We start from the raw sequence: 20951 nt of genomic DNA, 5'->3' as shown, positions 1-20951 counted from the left end.
TGATTCTTTGCAGCCGAAGATGGAGAAGCTCTATATAGTCAGTGAAAATAAGATCAGGAGTTGACTGTGCTTCAGATCAGGAACTCCTTATTGCCAAATTCACACTTAAATTGAAGAAAGTAGGAAAAACTACTAGACCATTCAGGTATGACTTAAATCTTTATGGTTATACAGGGGAAGGGACAAATAGATTCAAGGGTTTAGATCTGATAAGACAGAGTACCTGACGAACTATGGACAGAGGTTTATGACATTGTACAGGAGGCAATGATCAAGACCATCCCTAAGAAAAATTCCTAAAGGCAAAATGGTTGTCTGAGGAGGTCTTATAAATAGCTAAGAAGAGACGCAAAAGGCAAAGGAGAAAAGGAAAGATATACACATTTGAATGCAGAGTTCCGCAGAATAGCAAGGAGAGGTAAGAAAGCCTTACTCAGTGATCAGTGCAAAGAAACAGAGGAAGACGACAGAATGGGAAAGACGAGAGGTCTCTTCAAGAAAATTAGAGATACCAAGGGAACATTTCATGCAAAGATGGGAATGATAAAGGACAAACGATCTGGACCTAACAGAAGCAGAAGATATTAGGAAGAGGTGGCAAGAATACATGAAAGAACTATACAAAAAATATCTTCATGATCCAGATAACCACGATGGTGTGATTATCCACCTAGAGTCAGACATCCTGCAATGCAAAGTCAGGTGGGCCTTAGAAAGTGTCACTACAAACAAAGCTAGTGGAGGTGATGGAATTCCAGTTGAGCTATTTCAAATCCTAAAAGATGATAGTGTTAAAGTGCTGCACCCAAGGGATATGTCAGCATATCCATGTCAAATATGGAAGCAAATGTGGAAAACTCAGCAGTGGCCACAGGACTGGAAAAGGTCAGTTTTCATTCCAATCCCTAAGAAAGGCGATGCCAAAGAATGTTCTCATTACCTCACAATTGCACTCATCTCGCATGCTAGTAAAGTAATGTTCAAAGTTCTCCAAGCAAGGCTTCAACAGTTATGTGAACCATGAACTTCCAGATGTCCAAGCTGGATTTAGAAAAGGCAGAGGAACCAAAGATCAAATTGCCAACATACTTTGGGTCATCAAGAAAGGAAGAGAGTTCCAGAAAAACATCTACTTCTGCTTTATTGACTACGCCAAAGCCTTTGACTGTGTGGATCACAACAAATTGTGGAAGATTATTAGAGATGGGAATACCAGACCACCTGACCTGCCTCTTGAGAAATCAGTATGCAGGTCAGGAAGCAACAGCTAGAACTGGACATGGAACGACAGACTGGTTCAAAATTGAGAAAGCAGTACGTCAAGGCTGTATATTGTCAGCCGGCTTATTTAACTTATATACAGAGTACATCATGCGGAATGCCGGACTGGATGAAGCACAAGCTGGAATCAGGATTGCCGGGAGAAATATCAGTAACCTCAGATATGGAGATGACACCACCCTTATGGCAGAAAGTGAAGAACTAAGAGCCTTTTGACAAAAGTGAAAGAGGAGAGTGAAAAAAGCTGGCTTAAAACTCAACATTCAGAGAACTGAGATCATGGCATCTGGTCCCATCACTTCATGGCAAATACATGGGTAAACAATGGAAACAGTGAGAGACTTTATTTTCTTGGGCTCCAAAATCACTGCAGATGGTGACTTCAGCCATGAAATTACAAGACACTTGCTCCTTGGAAGAAAATCTATGACCAACCTAGACAGCACATTGAAAAACAGAGACATTACTTTGCCAACAAAGGTCCATACAGTCAAAGCTGTGGTTTTTCCAGTAGTCATGTATGGATGTGAGAGTTGGACCATAAAGCTGAGCACTGAAGAATTATGCTTTTGAGCTATGGTGTTGGAGAAGACTTGAGAGTCCTTGGACAGCAAGGAGATCAAACAAGTCTATCCTAAAGGAAATCAGTCCTGAATATTCATTGGAAGGACTGATGCTAAAGCTGAAACTCCAATATTTGGGCCACCTGATGTGAAGAACTGACTCATTGGAATAGACCCTGATGCTGGGAAAGATTGAAGGCAGGAGGAGAAAGGGACAACAGCGGATGAGACGGTTGGATGGTGTTAGCGAGTCTATGGGAATGTGTTTGAGCAAGCTTTGGGAGTTGTTGAAGGACAGGGAAGCCTGGTGTGCTGCAGTCCATGGGATCACAAAGAGTTAGACATAACTAAGCAGCTGAACTGAACTGAAGGTATTTTTAAGATGTTTGAAACAATACATTTGAAACCAGGGTGTATCATGGATTTATATATGTTTAATGTACTACTGTTTCTTTTCCTAAAATGGTGTCATGAAAATTGTCCTAGGAAGTACATAGATTTCATAGAGTTTTATCTGTGACAAATCAAGTAAATATGTTTTGATGTTGCTTCCCTGACTCAGTGCAGTGTGGTATCTTTTTCCCCATAATTAATGTATTGTGATCATTTTTCTATCTGTAGTGATGCATTCCTTTAAAACATTTAACTGTAATGAGTTCTTGAAAACACATGGGGCATTTCTTTACTGTAGTCATAGGCCATTTTTGGATATAAAATCCCACAGTTGTGGGCCTTATTTATTTACATTAGATAAAATCTGTGTAAAATATATTTTGTGTTCAACCTTGAAAATCTGCTCTCTTTCTACCAGGCTGCAAACACTCATGCCTAACTAATTTTCTTTACTTTAATTGTTTGTTAGATAACTTGCAGTAAATCAGAAAAGAACAAAGTATTGAATTTGTAGTTTTAAATGATATGGAAATATGTGCAGCACTTTTTTAGTTTGAGTAAAAATGTGCAACTTTTTTGTTTTATTTTCAGGATGAAGCAAGAAGCATTTCATTTGCACGTCTTTCTTGGACTTGGGATCTAAAGTTCCAGTTTTTTAGCAGCAACTGCTAGAGAAGCGATTTCAAGATTTTGGGTTAATTGCTTATAAGAAAAATTCCATAGTGGACTGTTCAGAGAAAAAGATTCAGTTTAGGATTATGATACAAACCTCAAATTTAGTTTTTTTGTTTAAATTGTCCAGGATCTGGTTTAAAAATCTGCTCTTTTTTATATAATTAAACAGTTTGTTTTCATAGATGATTTATGACCCAGAAGGCTACATATTTTTATTCAGCACTGTCCTTTAAAATCTTTATCCCATTTTAAAAATTATCCGTTTGAGGTTTTGGTTTTTGCCAATGAATTAAGAAATACAATGTAAAACTTTTCATGGAATAAAATACTGATTTATTTTAGCCAAATACTCACCAAAGCAAGGAAAGTTTTCAGGCCCTTGAACCATTATAGTTCCGCAGAGTTATTTTAATTTTAGATGTATTTGATTACTTAGATAGGGGTAGGGATTTAAAAAAAAAAATCAAAACAGAAAATAAATACCACATGTTAGTGAGTGTAAATGACAATAATTTGGCAGTTTTATGTCTTTAGAAATGTTTTGCCTTTTTCAGCCTTGTGCTAAAGGCATTTAATATTGGTGCCTGTATAATTAAGGAGGGAATTATAGTCTCAACTTAAAAGTTGTCTGACCCACCCCCTCCTCATCCCCGCGCCCCACCCCCCCATCACCTTGTTTTGATTTTTGGGTAAACCTTAAGGTGTGTGTTAGTCTTAAGAACTGTGAAGTGACATGTCATAACAGTCCTGACTTGTAGGGACATTAATGGCTTCACTTGAATTTAAACCAGCTCTAGGTAGGAAAAAAATTGTGTCTCCTCATTTGCTTTTTCAGTGGGGTAGCACATCCCATATTTTAGAACAAGTAGGGGTGCCTTGCTTAAATAAAAATAGTATTTAATGTATAATTGTGTGAAAGGGTTATGGGTGAAGCTGTATTTCTGTCACATTGTGGCAGTACCTTCTGCTTTAATATTAAACAGCTTGTTATTTAAATACTGGATCAAAATGGCTGGCTTCAAACTGTAGTCATTAATAAACTAACTTTATGTGTACCTGTGTAGGAGAATCAAAGTTCTGTATAGTTTCTTTGCCTTGTTCCTGTTCTCAGGGTGACAACTGTCACGTGGTTACCAGGAGATGCAATTCTAGTTCTTAAAGTTGAATTCGCCCAGATTTCTGAGAGGTGTTATCTGAAAGAGAGATTATGCCTTCTCTCACTTAAATCATAACCATCTTTGAATACCAGCTAAGATGAAATCACTGTACTGTAAGTAGTCAATAAATGAAGACTTGTTTCAGGCTGAAGATTACCTAAGAGTATTTATTTTGGAGTGTGTGAATCAACCTAATATATTTTTGTTACATCAAGTCCTGGCATATTAATATAAGAAGAAATGGTTTATTTTTAGTTGTGTTTGTTTTTATCATCCTATAAGAATGTGAGTCAATCAACCAATTTAACATCTTCCATGTTACTACCTAGATAGAAATGTATTTTCATACATGGTTGAGTGTACTCAGCTATGTGAACTGGTGTCTGTAGCTCTAGGAGCTATTAGAATATGATCTTTTCTCTCTCTCTCTGTACAACTCTTAGGGCATTAAGATGTTCTGTGGTGGGTAAGCTCGAAGAGGTATATCTTCTTAGTGTACTAGTGGCTGAGTTCTCAAAAAAACAAAACACAAAACTGGTGTGCATTCTTGGGAAGTCATATCATGAATTCATGTAATACTTTCCAATACTCCCTTTAATAGGTTATTGCTCATAATTTATGTTAGTGAGTAATAGCTGACAAGGCAAATGTAGTTCAGGAAAGAGAAGAAAAGCACATAATAGAATAAAAGTAATTTTTATTTTTATCCCATCTAAAGACATACTTTCCCCTCTCAAAATATGGCACAACTGGTTTGTGCATCGTCATTTTCTATTGAAAGAAATAGTGGCAGTGAATTTGCTCTTGTCTTTGGGCCGTTTGTGTCTTTATAATCTCCTCTGGTAAAGCTGTCAGAAATAGTGGGATTGGATGTGTTGAGGTTTACCTGTATCCTTCTTTGGCCCGCTCAAAAGAATGATAAGGGGGGATACTGTTAAGGAGCATATAGCTACCAAGGGGAACATTGCTGAAGACTGTTCTGATCTGATATACTCACTGTCAGCAGAGAGTGAAGCAGAGCCGTTTTGTTTGTCTGTCTGTGTCTGGGTGAGAGGCTTCTGACAGGTGCAGAGGGAGACTGAACCCACTATGGAGCGAAAGGCTCCGGATCCTCCTCAGTACTTCTGCAGTGTGGCCGGGAAGAACCAGGAGAAAGCCACTGCCATCTATGTGACATTTTGAGGAAGTGACCCCGCTCCTTTTTAGTTAACATGCTCTATTGGCATCCTTTGCCCTACAGTCCCCTAGCACAGTGGTCTGCAACCTTTTTGGCACCAGGGACCGGTTTTGTGGAACAATTTTTCCGCAGATGGTTTCAGAATGATTCAAGGGCATTATATTTATTATGCTGCAGCAGATCTGATAGGAGGCGGAGCTCAGGTGGTTCTGTGAGCAATGGGGAATGCCTGTAAGTGCAGATGAAGCTTTTCTTGTCTGCTTGCCCGCCTTCTGCTCACCTGCTCTGTGGCTCACTTCCCAACCGAGTGCTCCGTGGCCCAGGGTTCGGAGACCCCCTGCCTCAGCATGTTCTCATTTGGAGATTTTTCTCTGGGTTAAAAAACATACTGTTACTTTAAGAATTTTCCCTAAATTAAGTGAAAGGGTTGACATTCAGATGATAGGACCTGAATTAGTAGAATGGTATATCTCAGCAGTAAAGTGCCTAAGTTTCAGCAGTTTAGGAAAAAAAAAAAATTGCTCTAATGTAGTAGGAATACATTTTCCTTGCCTGAATTCAGCAGATTAGAAAATAAATCTCTGAAGTTTGTACTAAGGGAATAAAGCTGCTATAAACATTTGTGTGTAGGTTTTTTGTGTATACATGAGATTTCAGCTCATTTGGGTAAATACCAAGGACTGTGATTGCAGGATCATATGGTAACACTATGTTTAGTTTTGTGAAAACCTGCCAAAATGTCTTCCAAGATGGTTGTACCATTTTGCATTTCCACCAGGAATGAATAAGAATTCCTGTAGCAACTCATCCTTGCCAGCATTTGGTGTTGTCAGTGTTTTGAATTTTAGCTATTCTCATAGGTGTCAAGTGATATTTAGTCTTAATTTGAAGGTCCATAAATTGCCTAAGATATTGACATCTTTGTATACATTTGCATGGGCATGTTGTCTTTGGTGAATTGTCTGTTCAGATCTTTTGCCCAGTTTTTTACTTGAGTAGTTTCCTTACTGAATTTTAGGAAGAGGACCATAGGAAGATTTAATTTGGTTCTTAAGCCTTGATAATACAAGAATAAATAGGATAATTTAAAAATTTTGTGTTTCTACTTTTTGAAGGAAATAAAATTCAAGAGATATGAAGAGGTGTACAGTGAACAGTCTCCTCCCACCCTATACTTCAGCAACCCAGTTCCTCTTCTCAGGCAACCATGTCATCATGGGTATATTTTCTAATGTAAACTTCAGTGATTTTACTGTATAATAGGTGAATACTGGCATTTTCATTTATTTAAAAAATATAGTATACTATTCTTTACCTTTTTTCCCCATTTAATACATCCTAAATATTTTATATTGGTACATAAAATGCTTTCTCATTTTTTAAAATGGTTATACAGTGTGGATGTAATTTAATAGTTTAACCTGTCATTACTGATGAACATGTACATTGTTTATAGTCATTTGCTATTTTAATGCTGGAATGAATTACCTTGTATAAATTTAGATCATTTTGTACGTGCATAAATTTCTCTATAGGGTAAATGGTCAGAGCATGTGCACTTGTAAACTTATATCTAAAATTCAGTTTCTGTGTATAGCTTGTTTTTTCTTTGTTTGCACCAGCAATGCAAGTCCCCATTTCTCCACAGCCCCCGAACACAGTGTATTAGCAATCTACTCTTTGCCAACCTGCCAAGGTTAAAAATACACAATGGTATTCTCTTAAGATGTAGAATTTCTTCATGTTTGAGGGCTTTTGGATTTTTTTTTTTTTTGTATGAACTTGTCTTCATATCCTCTCCCCATATTTCTTTTTCTCTTATAATCCCCATCTACTTATACTCATTAATTTTAAAACAGATTCAAGATACCATCATTTTTTCTGGATATATGTATAGCCTGTATTTCTCTTTAAAAAAAGGACTGTAGGGACTTTCTTGGCTTAAGACTTCTGCTTCTAATTCAGAAGGGGTGGGTTCAAATTCTGGTCAGGGAAATAAGATCCCACATGCTGCTCAACCCAAAAAAATTTAAAAAATAACCATTACTCCTAAAAATACTAATTTCTTATCAAATAACTTCTTAAAAAGTATATTTGAATCAGGATCTTAAGCAACAGTCCATAACCTGCAATGGTTTTTATGTCTTTCCTCTGCAACATGTTTTAATAACAAATTTTAATAGAAACTTCAAATATTTGGAAAAATTTAATGCCTATACATACTACCACCTAGATTTTGCAAGTATCATTTTACCATATTTTCTTCATATATCTGTGCATCCATCAATGCATTTTGTTTATGTGTGTCCAAGTTGTAGACATCTATACTTGAATCTTAAGCTTTGTAGCATCCATATTATTAAGTAGACTTCTTATTCTTGGGGTAAAATGTACAGTGAAGTGAACAAATGTTACTTTGATGAGTGTTGATATATAACCCAAACCTCTTACAAACTATGGAGCATTTCGATCACATCAGAACATTTCTGCAGTCAGTTCCTGTTCCTCCTCCATCCTTTCTGGTTAGGATTTTGTTTTCACCAGAGTTTAGCCTGTAAATGGAATCATTATGTATTCTTAATGTAAATTTCTCCCACTCTGCATTTGTTGAGATTCATCTTTGTGTGTCAGCTTTTTCCCCTTTTCATTGCTGAGTAGTATTCCACTGTATGAATATGCTAGAGTTTAATTTTTCACTGGTCTGGTGAAGGGCTATTTATTTTTTGGCTATCATGAATAAAGTTGCTATGAATATCTTGTGCAAGGCTTCTTGTGGACCTACGTTTTAATTTCTTTGGTAAGTACTTGGTAGAATATCCTGAATTGCAAGGAGATATTTTTTTTTTCTTTTTTTTTTTCTAGCCATGCCACACAGCATATGGAATCTTCGTTCCTCAATAAGGGATTCACCTGTGTCCCCCTATAGTGGAAGTGTGGAGTCCTAACCACTGGACTGCTGAGGAAGTTCCAAGGTTGATATATATGCCCAGAAATTGACATGCCCTTTTCCAAAGTGATCATTCTATTTTAGATATCCCAAACAATATGACAGTTCCAGTTGGCCCACATGCTCACCATTTGATACTTGCAACCTGTAATTTTAGCCATTCTCTGTGTAAAATTAGACACACAAAGTACTTGTTTTAATTTACGGTCCCAGTCAGTGATGTTGAGCATATTTTTGTAAGCTTATTGACCAAAAGTGAAACAAGTTCCTGTTTTTTGTTTCTTTTATGTCTCCCCTTCCACTTTATTTATTGGAGAAATGCTTGAACCTTTAGAGGTTTCCACAGGCTGAGTTTCACTGATCACCTTTCAGTGATGTCAAATGACCACTTTTCTATTGTGTGTGGTCTTTTTTTCCCAGTGAAATTATTTTGAAAGTACCTGGTCATAAAGCATGAAGGTGTGTAACCAAGTTGACTCTAGGATATGGACTACTCTGAGAAACTCAGAAACATCACAATAGTACATTTAAGAATAAGATTTTCAAATGTTCCAGGCTAAATCTGAAGCCTGAGAAATTTCACAAATATATTCAGACTTGTGATTCAAAAACTTACTTCGTTCTAACTGAAATAAAGAGGCTCTCAACCTTTCTGCCACTTGATGATGTTTGGAAATAAAGACCAGAACTAATAAGCTGAGTTACTTGGAATTTCTAGTAGGCTGGCTATGAATCCATCCATTTCTTGCCCCCTCAAGAAAGCAGATAGGGGAATACAGGTGGTAACATTGGGCTAATTTTTAACCTCTAATTTACAAGAACAAACTTGGTGACAGACCTTATAATTGAATATGAATGATACTATTATGCTGAGATGGAGAAGGAAATGACAACCCACTCCAGTATTCTTGCCTAGAGAATTTCGTGGACAGAGGAGCCTGGTGAGCTGCTGTTCATAGGGTCGCACAGAGTCGGACACGACTGAAGCGACTTAGCATGCATGCATGCATTGGAGAAGGAAATGGCAACCCACTCCAGTGTTCTTGCCTGGAGAATCCCAGGGGAAAGGAGCCTGGTGGGCTGCCATCTGTGGGGTCGCACAGTCAGACACGACTGAAGCGACTTAGCAGCAGCAGCAGTGTGCTGAGAAGCAGCATCCCAGGATGGCATGGCACTACGGCTATCTGGAGACGAGCAGGGTTTTCCACCCTACCTGCCCATTGGAGGCCTGAGGGATCTCTTTTCCAAGCTTGCTTACATCCTCAGCAATGCTTACAGCTGGTCACTGGTTCTGTTTTTAACTAAGTTTAGATTTCAAGGTGATAAACTCTTTGAATAAAGTTTATCTTGTATTATAAGTGTAGAACTCCTTATCAGATACTTAATTTTTGATTTGGTAGATAGACATGCTTGCACAGATTTCATATACAAAAGTAATTAATGTTAACAAAATCAGCTGTCCTCAGGAATGGTGAGAATAAAAGAGAAGACCTTAATAATGGACAATCCCCAAGCTAACAGCTGTCTAAGACTCATTAAGATTTGACCCAGGAGAACATTTGGGGGTTATTAGGCTAAGTTAACTAGCAAGATGCTTTACTATAAAAGGTGCTACTTCTGAAATAACAGTTCTTTAGAAAGGCCTACAGTTTCTGCTGGGCAAAGCTGAAATGAGGCTGTGACTGAATTCCACACTCTGTTCAGATTTTATTAGCTTTTCCCTAGTATCTTTCATTCCAAGATCCCACTTTATGTTAGTCTTTGTGTCTCCTTAACCTCAGTCTTTGTTTTTGATGACCTGATACTTTTAGAGTACTGGTCAGATATTTCGTTGAATGTCCCTCAGAGTTTTCTAAGGTTTTCTCATGGTTAGACTAGGTTTATTGGTTTTGGGAGGAAGAATACAAAGGAATTATTTTCACTGCTTCACCTTATCAAGATTCTTGTTATCAACATGACACCACTGACCATGTGAATTTTGATCACATGGCCAAAGCATTGTTTCCTTGGTTACTATAAAGTCCCTTTATTTCTCTCTATTCTACTTTTTTGAAGCAAGTTACTAAGCACAGCCCATATTCAAAAGGTGGGGAGGTAAGCTCTACTTCTTGAAGGAATAGTAGCTACATAAATTATTTGGAATTTTTCTTTGTAGGAGATATGATACTTCTCTGCCATTTATTTAATCTCATATTAATATGGACTCATTTATTCTCTGGGTAATACTCCAACATTATTTTGCTCGCATTTTTTTCAGCTTTACCCACTGGAAGCTTCTAGTTTTCTCCTGTATACCTTTGCTATGCCTTCCTCCTTTTTTTTTTCAATAGCACTTCCTTACTTTTTGGTGTTGCAAGATGTCTCAGACCTAGAATCAGCCATTTCTCCAATGAATCCTGGTTCCTTTTATTGAAGAATGGTATTATAAACCAAGCTTTGGTTTCTGATGAAAGACTGGGCATTGGATGTGCCCATTTCTACTAGAGTGTCAGCTTCCAGACCCTCTCAGCAGATGGGGATATATGTTTGTGTACCCACCCATATACACATACATATCTATTTTCTGTATCCAATTGGAAAGCATGGTATTTTAAAAGTTGTAAAATATACAAACACATTTTACCATTTTAATCATTTTTAAGTATACATTTCTGTGGCGTTAAGTACATTCATATTGTACCACCACCACCATCCATCACCAGAACTTTTTCATTCCCCCTGTCCCCCCAGTTGAAATTCTACCCATTTCTCACTTCTCCAAGTCCTGGGTAACCTCTGTTTCACTTTGTCTTTCTACTGTTTGTGAATTTAACTAGATACCTCACATAGGTGGGCTCCTATTTGTCCTTTTGTGACTGGCTTATCTCACTTCAGGGTTCATCCATGTTGTAGTATGTGTCAGAATTTCCTTGCTTTTGAAGGCTGAATGTATCTACCGTATTTTGTTTATCCATTCACTGATCAATGAACACTTGGGTGGCTTCACCTTCTGGCTGTTGTGAATAATGCTATGAACGTGGGTATAACCCTGCTTTCATTTCTGGGTATATATCCAGAGGTGGAACTGCTGTATTACATGGAACTTTTCATTTCTTTGGGAACTGCCATTCTCTTTTCTGTAGTGGCTGTACCACTTTACACTGCCACCAACAGTGCACAAGGATTCCAGTTTCTTTACAAGATTTTTTATTTTGATGAAGCTAACCTATTTTCCTACGTTGCTTGCGTTTTTGGTGTCTTATCCAAAAAAGTCACTGCCAGACTCAGTGTCATGAATCTTTCCCTTCTCTTTGTTCTAAGAATTTAATAGTTCTAGCTGTATGTTCAGATCTTTGATCCATTTCAAGTTACTTTTGTATATGGTATAAAAGCCCATCTTAGTTTTTTGGGAGTGTGCACATCTAGTTTGCCAAGTATCCATTTTGAAAATACTATCCTTTTCCCACTGAATAGTCTTGGCACCCTTGTCAGAAATCATTTGAGTATATATGTGAAGGTCTATTCCTATGCTCTCTACTCTGACGGGTCATTATGTCTGTATGCAATTACCATTCTGCTTTCGGCACTGTGGCTCTGTAAGTTTTGAAATCAGGAAGTGTGAGACATTTAACTTTTCACGATTGTTTTGGCTGTTTAGGCACCTCTTGAGGTTCCATATAAATGCTTCTATTTCTGCAAAGATATTGGGATTTTTGATAGGGGTTACACTGATTCTGTAGATGGTTGAGGTAGTATTGACATTTTAAAGATATAAACTCATTATTGACTGAGGGGATTTTGCAGAAACTAAAGCCTGTGGTCAGCGATTTTTATTTTGGCTGGTCCACAATTGTGTTATAACATTTTGTGGGTTAGTACATTCAATAGTTACACCTGACATACCTGTAAAGTCGTCTCCAGCACTGAGTCTCATTTTCACTTTCTGTATTAGAATCAGTCATTAAGGCTTTTTGTATGTGTGTGACATTCACATCATCTGAATCAACTATATTCTGAAGAAATACCATCTTCTGAGACACTAGTATATATGTCTCTTGGACAATCAAAGTATCTGCATAAAACCACAGAAAAATTCTTAACTCAAAACTTCACAATATGTCATTTTTTTTAAGTTTTATGCTAATAAACTTATGTTTATAATATACACAAGGTTGGAACAAAAACCTAACAGTAAAATGTGAATGATAATGACAATCCTAAGCTGTATAATGAACCCTTGATCAATTTTACATTCTAAAAACTGCACAGTGATGTTAATTATATCACTCTTTAAAAATGTATTTATATGTATCTGGTCAATTAACATTTGGGTAACAAAAGATGTATTAATACGTCTCTGATCAATAATGTAAGTTTTCCAGTTCGTGACCATGAGGTGTCTTTCCGTGTACTGGTATCTTGTTTCTTTTGGCAGTGCTTTGGTTTTCAGTGTACAAGTGGTTTGCTTCTGTGGTTAAGTGTATTCCTAAGTATGTTATTCTTGGTGATACTATTGTAAACAGTGGAACCCACAATTTTTAAGGAAGAAAGGCCTATCATTAAGTCAAGGTATTCATGACTTGGTCCCCTTGCTTTGTGGGCATATGCACTAATAACAAATCTCTGGAGCTTTGGTTTAAAAAAAAAAAAAAAAAACTGAAACACTATAAACAGCTTATGTGCATTTCAAAAACAAATCTCAAGTGGCTGTTTATTCCTCCTTACATTCCATGTACAGAGTGGCCTCTTCAATTTAGTTCAAAACTAATTATAAAATAACTCTTGCTAATTTAGGATAATCCCCCCCCCCCATTTTCTATAGAACCTAGAACAGTGCTGACACATATATGTAGTCAAAAATAAGGCAGATGGAGAATCACAAGCAATAAATATTATTTAAAGAGAAAAAATGACAACAAACGATGTTGGAATTACTAATTTTATTTTTCCCTAGGGCTCTTAAAACTCAGCTCCACCAAAGAACATGTCAGACTTCTGGAATAACAACTTTCCTGAGCTGTCACTCTTTTCAGGAGACAGAATTTATCAAATATCATAGTTCCAGGATGTTCCCACCCCATAACTCTAAACCAGTTAACAGAATCTTATCTTCTTAGGTCTTCATTGAAATCAAACAACCTATGTACATGCAACATAATCAAAGGAGCATAGACCATTTCCTGCCTTCCCCTGCTGAATGCATGTCTTTTTTTTTCCCCAAAGGGTTTGTTACTAAGAACTGTTTTGAGTATCATACTTTCCAAAAAACCTGTCTACCAGTTCTGAATCTTGACTTAGAATAAGGAATCCGTTATTCACAAAAGAATTTAACAAATATTCTCAGCTAATTATTCTCAGCCATGCACAAATTAAATTTTTTCACTCTACACCTGACATGGCTTTGCTTTAGTACTTCCTGTTTGCAAAAGTCAAACCCTATCTTTAAAAACCCCTTATAATTTCCGTGACCCAGAGAGGAGGGAGACTGGGGAAGAGCTGGCTTGTTGCGTAGCAGATTCTGAAAAGGGCAGGTATTTACTTTTGAAGTCACTAAGTGGAAAAACAGCAAACATTCTTCCTCCTTATTCTGATAGTGAAAACGTGTAGGCCAGAACTAGAAAACTCTGGTCCTAAAACTAGAATACATTATAATATTGTTTTAAGTACATTCAAAATTTATATTACTCTTTAATTTCTTTTCCCTGAGTTTGGGTTCACAGTTTGGTAGAGATCCTTTAAAGAAGAGGTAGGTTGTGGGGGTAAAGAGGAAATAATGTTTATGTCTAGCAGCACCTGAGAGAACATGTAACCTCTATCATTTCAATCTCGGTTAACAATGATCTTTCCCTCTTGAATCTCCAAATACAATAAAGGGATGATCGTTTTCCTTTTTATTCTTATTCACTAAGGACCCTCTCTCCTTTAACATGCAGCTCAGTATTACTATCACTATTCATAGAAATGAATAGCCCTTCCAAAGACAAGCTATAAGATCAATGCTTCAAAGTGGGGTTGTTTAGATTTAGCAGAGAGAGGCTCAACTGAGTAACTTTTATTCATACAGTCATTAGAGAAAACACGCAAAACTTCCAGCACTGCCAACCAGTGTCTTTTCTTCCTGGACCTGGTTTATTTAAAGCATTCCTATCAACTCAAGTTGATTCTAAAGTCAGCTCTAGGGGATTCTGACATCTAACGTGGGTGGATACATTCTGGTCCAGATCTTGGCCTCCATCTTACGATGGACTGGTGGAATATTGTTTCATCAGATGCTCGTGGCAGGGATTGCAAACTCGCTCAGGCTTGATACTTGAAGGAAGAGGCAGTTCGTTTGTTGAGCAGATGTTACAGAAGGTTCCTCTGCAATTCCTACATACATTCTACAAGGAGAAAGTGAGATCAGGTGGGTAACAGAAGAGCAGGGCATAAAGATGCATGGGATGGAGGAGGCCAGATAGGATGGATGCTCAATGTCCAGTAAAATACTGGCTGAATATGTGCTGTATGTCGCACAGTATCTGACCAAACAACCTGTCTACAAAAAAGTGTACAGTCTAGTTCTTAGATCTAAATGAAGAGAAGCATTTCCACAGAGTTCTCATGAACAGATAATACACAAATTATTTATCTTCAGAATACATACTTCATTTATATTCACTTTTAGGTGGGCTAGTTCTAAAATTAGTTTGCAGTTGCCTAAGCATACTGCAAATAAGACAGGCAATGACCTAGCCATGGGTTTGGTAACCAGCCAAACACTTGGAAACTCTGCTGAGCATGAACTAAAAGCATAATTTCTAATACATGATGTGCTTAATGTTTTCCTGTGATGCTCTGCAAGCACATCTTTTGGGATATTAGAGCAGCAAAGCACAGCTGCCTGCATCCTTTTTGATTGGGAAATTAATCTATTAAGCAGAAGCTTCCCTGATGGTTCAGCGGGTCAAGAATCTGCTTGCAGCGCAAGAGACACAAGGGATGTGGGTTCAACCCCTGGGTTGGAAATATCCAATAGCGGAGGAAAATGGCAACCCACTTTCGTAAAATTCCCTGGACAGAGGAGCCTGGTGGGCTACAGTCCAAAGGGTCGCAGAGTCAGAGGCGACTGAGCAACTAAGCATTTGGAGTCTTTAGTAGCCAAACTGTGGGACATTTGGGTCATTATGCATGTGAGCCATTATGGCAGTGTCACAAGCAGTGACAGGACTGCACACACAGCTCCAAGGTTCCCTATTTAAAGGCTGTGGACAATAATTTTCCCCATAAACAATGCTCCTTTCCCCCTAAACAATTCATCTTTCTGAGGGTGCAGTGGAGGTAGGGGGGAATCAATTTTATTTGAAAGCCTGGGAGGAATGTTTCCTCTGACATATTGCAGTTATTTTGCATGGCTTAGACAAGAAAAGCCAGAATTAGATTAGCAGCCTCTTCTGTTTGGGAACACACTTCTCTAACTACAACTTCCAATTCTATAAAGGCACTTCATCTTTATCTGTTTCTGCTAATTTAAGACTAGGTCACACTATAATTTTTCTTGTTAACATTTTAGCATGATCACAGAGGCTGGCACGTAGGTTGTAACGTAGAATTTGGGCACGTTTCCATCTCTGCTATGCACTTGTTCCTGACACTCATTTGTCTGTAACGTTTCTTGAGCATCTGCTGTGAACTGGGCACATATTAGATGCTGGGGGATCCTACTGTGAGCAAGGCACAGATGTGGCCGTCAAAGATGCTTACTCTTCTTTGCATGCTTCCTTCACCTTGCTGACTCTACAATGACAAGCTGGAAAGGTGCTCAGACAGAGACCCTTGAGGACCCAAAGGGAAAACAAGCGGTTTGGTGGAGAGAGAGCTTGTTTTCCTTTCAGAGGCTGTTTCCCCAACTAGTTCAAAGAATCCCCTTCCCTAACCTGTCTTCTCTGCTCTGAACAGGATGGAGTACTGAAGGAGTGTAGACTTTGCTGCCAAAGTCAGGCTGCATCTGAGCTTTCAGTAACCAGCAGATGCATGCGACACCTCTGAGCCCAAGGCTCTTCATAAAATGATGGCCCAAAAGACATCAGCTTAACGAGACCAGGACTTCACGTTCACTTTGTTCATTGTCCTTTTGTAACGAACAAATTTATACGTTTGTTTGTTTTAAATTATGTAGTAAATTTTGTATTTAATGTTCTAATGGGGATTTATTGACATGACTTAATAGGACTGAAAATAATAGGTACACACTCACTGCTGTTCCTTTTGCTTCCCCCCTCCACTCTGCACTCTACATGGTGAAGTCCCTGTCATCAGAAGCAGCTAGTCATGCAGTGGGCGTCCCTACGAAGAACCTCATCACCGTTACCTTTGTTAGGGTGCAGTCTTCCTGGCATAGCTGACAGTACTTCGGTGGCTTTTCAGAGGGCAGCGGCTGATCCTAAACCACACAGGGAGCCAGTTAGTCTCCCTTAGCCCCAGAAATATCACTCTTTTCAGAATATGCATTTTTAGTTACAAAATTAATATAATCACACTGCAGACTATTGGAAACTAGAAAAACAAGTTACATGTATGTATATATGTATATATATATAGTCTTACCACCTTAATACAACTCTGATAATCATATCATTATCCTTGTGGACCTTAATTTTTATAATAAAGTAACATGCAATTTTACTGATATAAAGAAATTCATGTAAATAAATGTAAAAAGCTCCATCCCTCTTGTATGATTCTGTCATGAGGAATGGAAGGGAGTAGGCTTCAGTATACCAGGTAAATAAAAGACTGTGGTAACTCAGACTTGGTAGCATTTATCATCTTGCTCATGGAGTTACCATTATATTTTGTAATGTATTTCTTAACTGTTGATGTTTGCTTATTTCCAAGGGATCAAGAGGTATTTTTTCTCTTCCTTTTATTTAAGGGAAAGCTAAGGGCAAGGGAGGTCTGGTGAGCTCTCTGAGGTCTCACAGTAAGTCAAAGAGAAGCTCAAACAGGGAGTGAGCATTGCTGTTTTACTTAGTACGTTGCTCAGAACAGTGCTACCTGCTGTGACAGGGTCGGGGAAATGCACGTTTAGGATATTAAAAGGATGGGGCACTGAGACCTGTATGCGTTCACCGACCTCCCCTGCTGCCCTCTTTACAACTAGGCAGGGCCCAGCCGACTACCTAATTTTTCACAAGACGTTTTAGGACAGGAGACCCAGTTACCTGTTGATCCACAGGGTGAGACTGCAGCCTGTAACAGGAAAGTAAAAACAGTAACTAACAGCGGCTTTTATTTCTTTTATCATTTTAAAAGTACGGAGAAAGCCATACCGTGGTTCTTTCATGTTGTTGGGACCAAAGTAATTATTAATGTTGACCTCCTAGGAGAGGAAATTTTGGTTGTTAAATCTATTAATAGGATACAATCCTATATTAGTCTAGGTTCCTGTTTAAAAATAGACTAGAGTTATATTTTGTTTCCTTCCTACTATCAAGAAAATAGTCTTCATGTTTCCCAACCAACAAAGCCCCAGTGGCTGAGGCCATGCATTTTAATAGCTTTTTTTCCTATGCAGTATTATGGAAACCTGCTGATTATCATATGTCATGTATTAGTCCTTTCTCCCAAGTTATCCATTTAGATTGAAATATTTCTTTATGATACCAGCTGAGCTAACCCCAATTTTCCCAACTTGGAACAGAACTTATACAAGAGAAGCAAAGCCCACATTCAATTCTGGGGAAAATGGACCACAGATCTATAATGATTCCAATTCTCTTCAGTTGAATGGCAGTGTGACCATCAATATGACCAGCTTGACAGCTGTTCCTTGGACCACAATCCAAGGAAACTTGGGTACGTCTTGGGACGGCAGTTCTTGCCAGGTGAGGCCCTGGAAGCAGCTATTATTAGGGCAGAGACAAAGGAAGACATGATAGAGAGAGGCAACTTGGGTCTCTGTGTGCCTCATTTTTCTCACCTATAAAGTAGTAGTAGATGATTAAGCTTTTTTAAGGAGAAGTAAATTTGTAAGGAGACAATGAATGTGATGCATTTTTTAAGCTGCAGAGTATAATACATATATAAGGTAGTACACTCATGCCTCCTGGTTTTCAGGTTCCACATCTGTGGTTAATTAAATCCCAGAGGCGCAACCCACAGATACAGCCCGTTATGTTCATTGTACCAGGCCATTTTATGTAAGAGACTTGAGCATCCATGGGTTTTGATATCTGAAGGGGCTCCTGGAACCCTGGATACCAAGGGATAGTCATTGTATTGTCTCTTATTTCTAGGGCCTAAAATCAGAACCTGGCATGTAAGACACTCCTGAAAGTAAATGACTTGATTTTTGTCTGGCATGAGCTGACTCTGAAAGGCCCTTTTAAGACTTGGTTAATTTTATGGTCCAGTTCCTTCCCACAGCCCATCTTGATCTGCAATGTTAGATGGACTGGAGTTTAAGGCTGGTCTTGGATCACACCATGTTCTCTTGGGAGTAAAACTTAAAGGTACTGGGATCACTCTGGCCTTGGAGGCAAGGAAGGGCTGTTTAGGCTAAGCACCTGCAAAATCACCCTACTGTTGGATTGCGTGCATCATCTTCTCCAGCAGCTAGTTTTGCTCCAGATGACATATTACTCACTCTTAAGGCATCAAAGATTGGACAGATTCAGCTGCCAAAAATGTATATTGTATAGGTCCCTCAAAACTCCTCTGTGGTATCTTTCCTTGATAATAATCTTTTGTTATTGTTGTCATTATAATTGACTTTAATTTTTAGTGCAGTGTTAGGTTCACAGCAGAGCTGAACAGAAAGGACACGGATTTCTTACATATTCTGTTGGACCTCCCACCCTCCCCCAATATCAACATTCCACACCCGAATGGTACCCGACACTAACAGTTACTGAACCTAAACTGACACGCTGTGAGTTATAGTTTACCCTAGGGTTCTCCCTTGGTGGTGTACATTCTATGGGTTTGGACAAATGTATAATGACATGTATCCATCATTGCATGTCATAGAGTATTTTCACTGCCCTATAAAATCCTTTGTGCTCTACCAATTCATCTATCCATATCCCTCAATCCCTAGCAATCACTATCTCCATGGTTTGCCTTTTCCAGAAGGTCATATAGTTGGACCTCCTTCATTTTTTAATATAGTGGCACTGTGTAATGTTTTGTTGTTAAAGTAACCTGTTAAAAGTCAACTTCCTGGAAGTGATCCCATGTTCCTCAGTGAGCAAATGAGATGAAGAGTTAAGAAAAATAAAATTAAACTGTGTTTCTCTTTAAGAGAAAAATATAAGGGAAATTAGGGAATTTATTTGAAACATAGCTGCCATTCACTTAGCACACAGGTGGAAGCAGGTCATGCTCAAGTACATTAAGAACCCAGGAAATGCTATGGTTTGTCCTTCATTCACTTGTCCTACTGATCCAGTAGAGATCAGATTAGAGCTAATCTTTGAAGTGATAGTTTGGGGATTAACCAGGAAAGAATCAGAAGACAGCCTGATCACCTTTCTTTCTTCTGAAACTGACTAAATGGGTTTGGTTCAATATGTGTTATCTGGTTTATTCCTTATTCACTCTCCCTTTAAAATGTCTTTCTGGAATATTAATATTACAAGTCAATGTCTGATCTGAATCACTGCCAAGGTATAACAAAAGCTCCCTCTGTCCCACCACCCCAAAAGAGCTTTATATCTTAGTACTTTATTAATAAACACCTGTGGCTTTCTTCCAGGGGCTTGTTTAGTTTAACATTTTCCTCTTGAATTTTGTGCTTCCCATCCTGCCAAAAGAAAACAGCCCAGTTTATTAATTGTTCAGACTGCTAAACAAGTTTAACCAGGCAGACATTTTCTTCTGTATTGTCCTAGCTTGGTACAAAGCTAAGCAGCCTTTTTTTTTTTTAAGGTTAGGGGAGGAATTTAGCTTTCAAGATATTTGCCTTTATTCTTTGTTCCGAGTCGTTTCTTAACAAATTATTTGGATAGGACTTGCAACAAATGATTATTTTCAGAGTAAATATTTTCTTTAATATTTAATATATTTTAATATTTAATATTAATAGATCCTATTTACTTACACAATGGGCTCAAGGTATCAGTTACTTCTTAGGAGAAAACCCTGTTTCCTGGGTCCCAGGGATGATCCAATTTTGGCTCTCTCACCACTATAGGTGCTAGAAGTCTCTTTCCTAACACTGTTCTCTAGAAGCTTCTACTCCTGCTCTTTAAGCCACTCTGTGTTATTTCCCATTTCCCAAGCCTAGTTCCCTCTTTTTCTAATTTTCCCAAGAGAAGCACCTTGAGTATGCTAAACTTGAAATCTTCATGACTTGGAAAAAGTTGTACAGAAGCAAATCAACATTTAAGACAATTTTGTTACAGGGGAATTCAGGATTGGGGGGGGGGATGGCTATACCACATTATTAAAAAATGAGATACTAAAATAATCTTAAAATTGAAAGGATTAAGATGGTCACTGAAGGACAGAGAAGTAAAGGTCAGGGAAGCCTGGTGTTGCTGCAGTCCATGTGGTCACAAAGCGTCAGACATGACTTAGTGACTGAACAACAACGAAAAGATGGTCACTGGAAATTATGGTTATCAATCTCCTTTTCCAAATGAATTCCAGTTAGAGTGTCCTAGAGGCAGACTTAGAATCAAGCCTCGATGTGTTTACCCCAGCGCCTGCCTACCACCTATGTACTCAAGGCCATACTAATTAAATGTGTTCCATAAGAGAAAACAGGGTCCATCAAGGTACCCTCTAAAAATTAAGTA

General features: G+C 38.2%; 2 protein-coding genes across 11 annotated transcripts in view; one reads left to right on the top strand and one right to left on the bottom strand.

Moving 5' to 3' along the window:
• The window catches only part of GRSF1 (G-rich RNA sequence binding factor 1), a 48583-nt gene extending 44363 nt beyond the window's left edge, over window positions 1-4220 (top strand). For all 6 annotated transcript variants that reach the window (XM_043448510.1, XM_043448509.1, XM_043448512.1 and 3 more), the window contains one exon: window positions 2829-4220. The gene's annotated coding sequence lies outside the window, so the exon portion shown is untranslated. The remainder of the gene's footprint in view (window positions 1-2828) is intronic.
• An 8877-nt stretch (window positions 4221-13097) lies between these two features.
• RUFY3 (RUN and FYVE domain containing 3) overlaps window positions 13098-20951 on the bottom strand; it is an 88108-nt gene continuing 80254 nt past the window's right edge. For 3 of the 5 annotated variants that reach the window (XM_043447670.1, XM_043447671.1, XM_043447673.1), the window contains 4 exons: window positions 19890-19954; window positions 17373-17400; window positions 16520-16591; window positions 13098-14552 (listed from right to left, as the gene is read on the bottom strand). In XM_043447670.1, the coding sequence (XP_043303605.1) occupies window positions 14409-14552; window positions 16520-16591; window positions 17373-17400; window positions 19890-19954 (309 nt within the window). In that variant the 3' untranslated portion in view covers window positions 13098-14408. Of the gene's footprint in view, window positions 14553-16519; window positions 16592-17372; window positions 17401-19874; window positions 19955-20951 lie in introns of all 5 variants that reach the window. The other 2 variants (XM_043447669.1, XM_043447672.1) reach the window with 1 other exon arrangement.

This window comes from Cervus canadensis, chromosome 26, assembly GCF_019320065.1.
Source record: "Cervus canadensis isolate Bull #8, Minnesota chromosome 26, ASM1932006v1, whole genome shotgun sequence".
NCBI lineage: Eukaryota > Metazoa > Chordata > Mammalia > Artiodactyla > Cervidae > Cervus > Cervus canadensis.
Note: the sequence above shows the minus strand (reverse complement) of the source record. Positions and strands in the feature narration are given on the sequence as shown.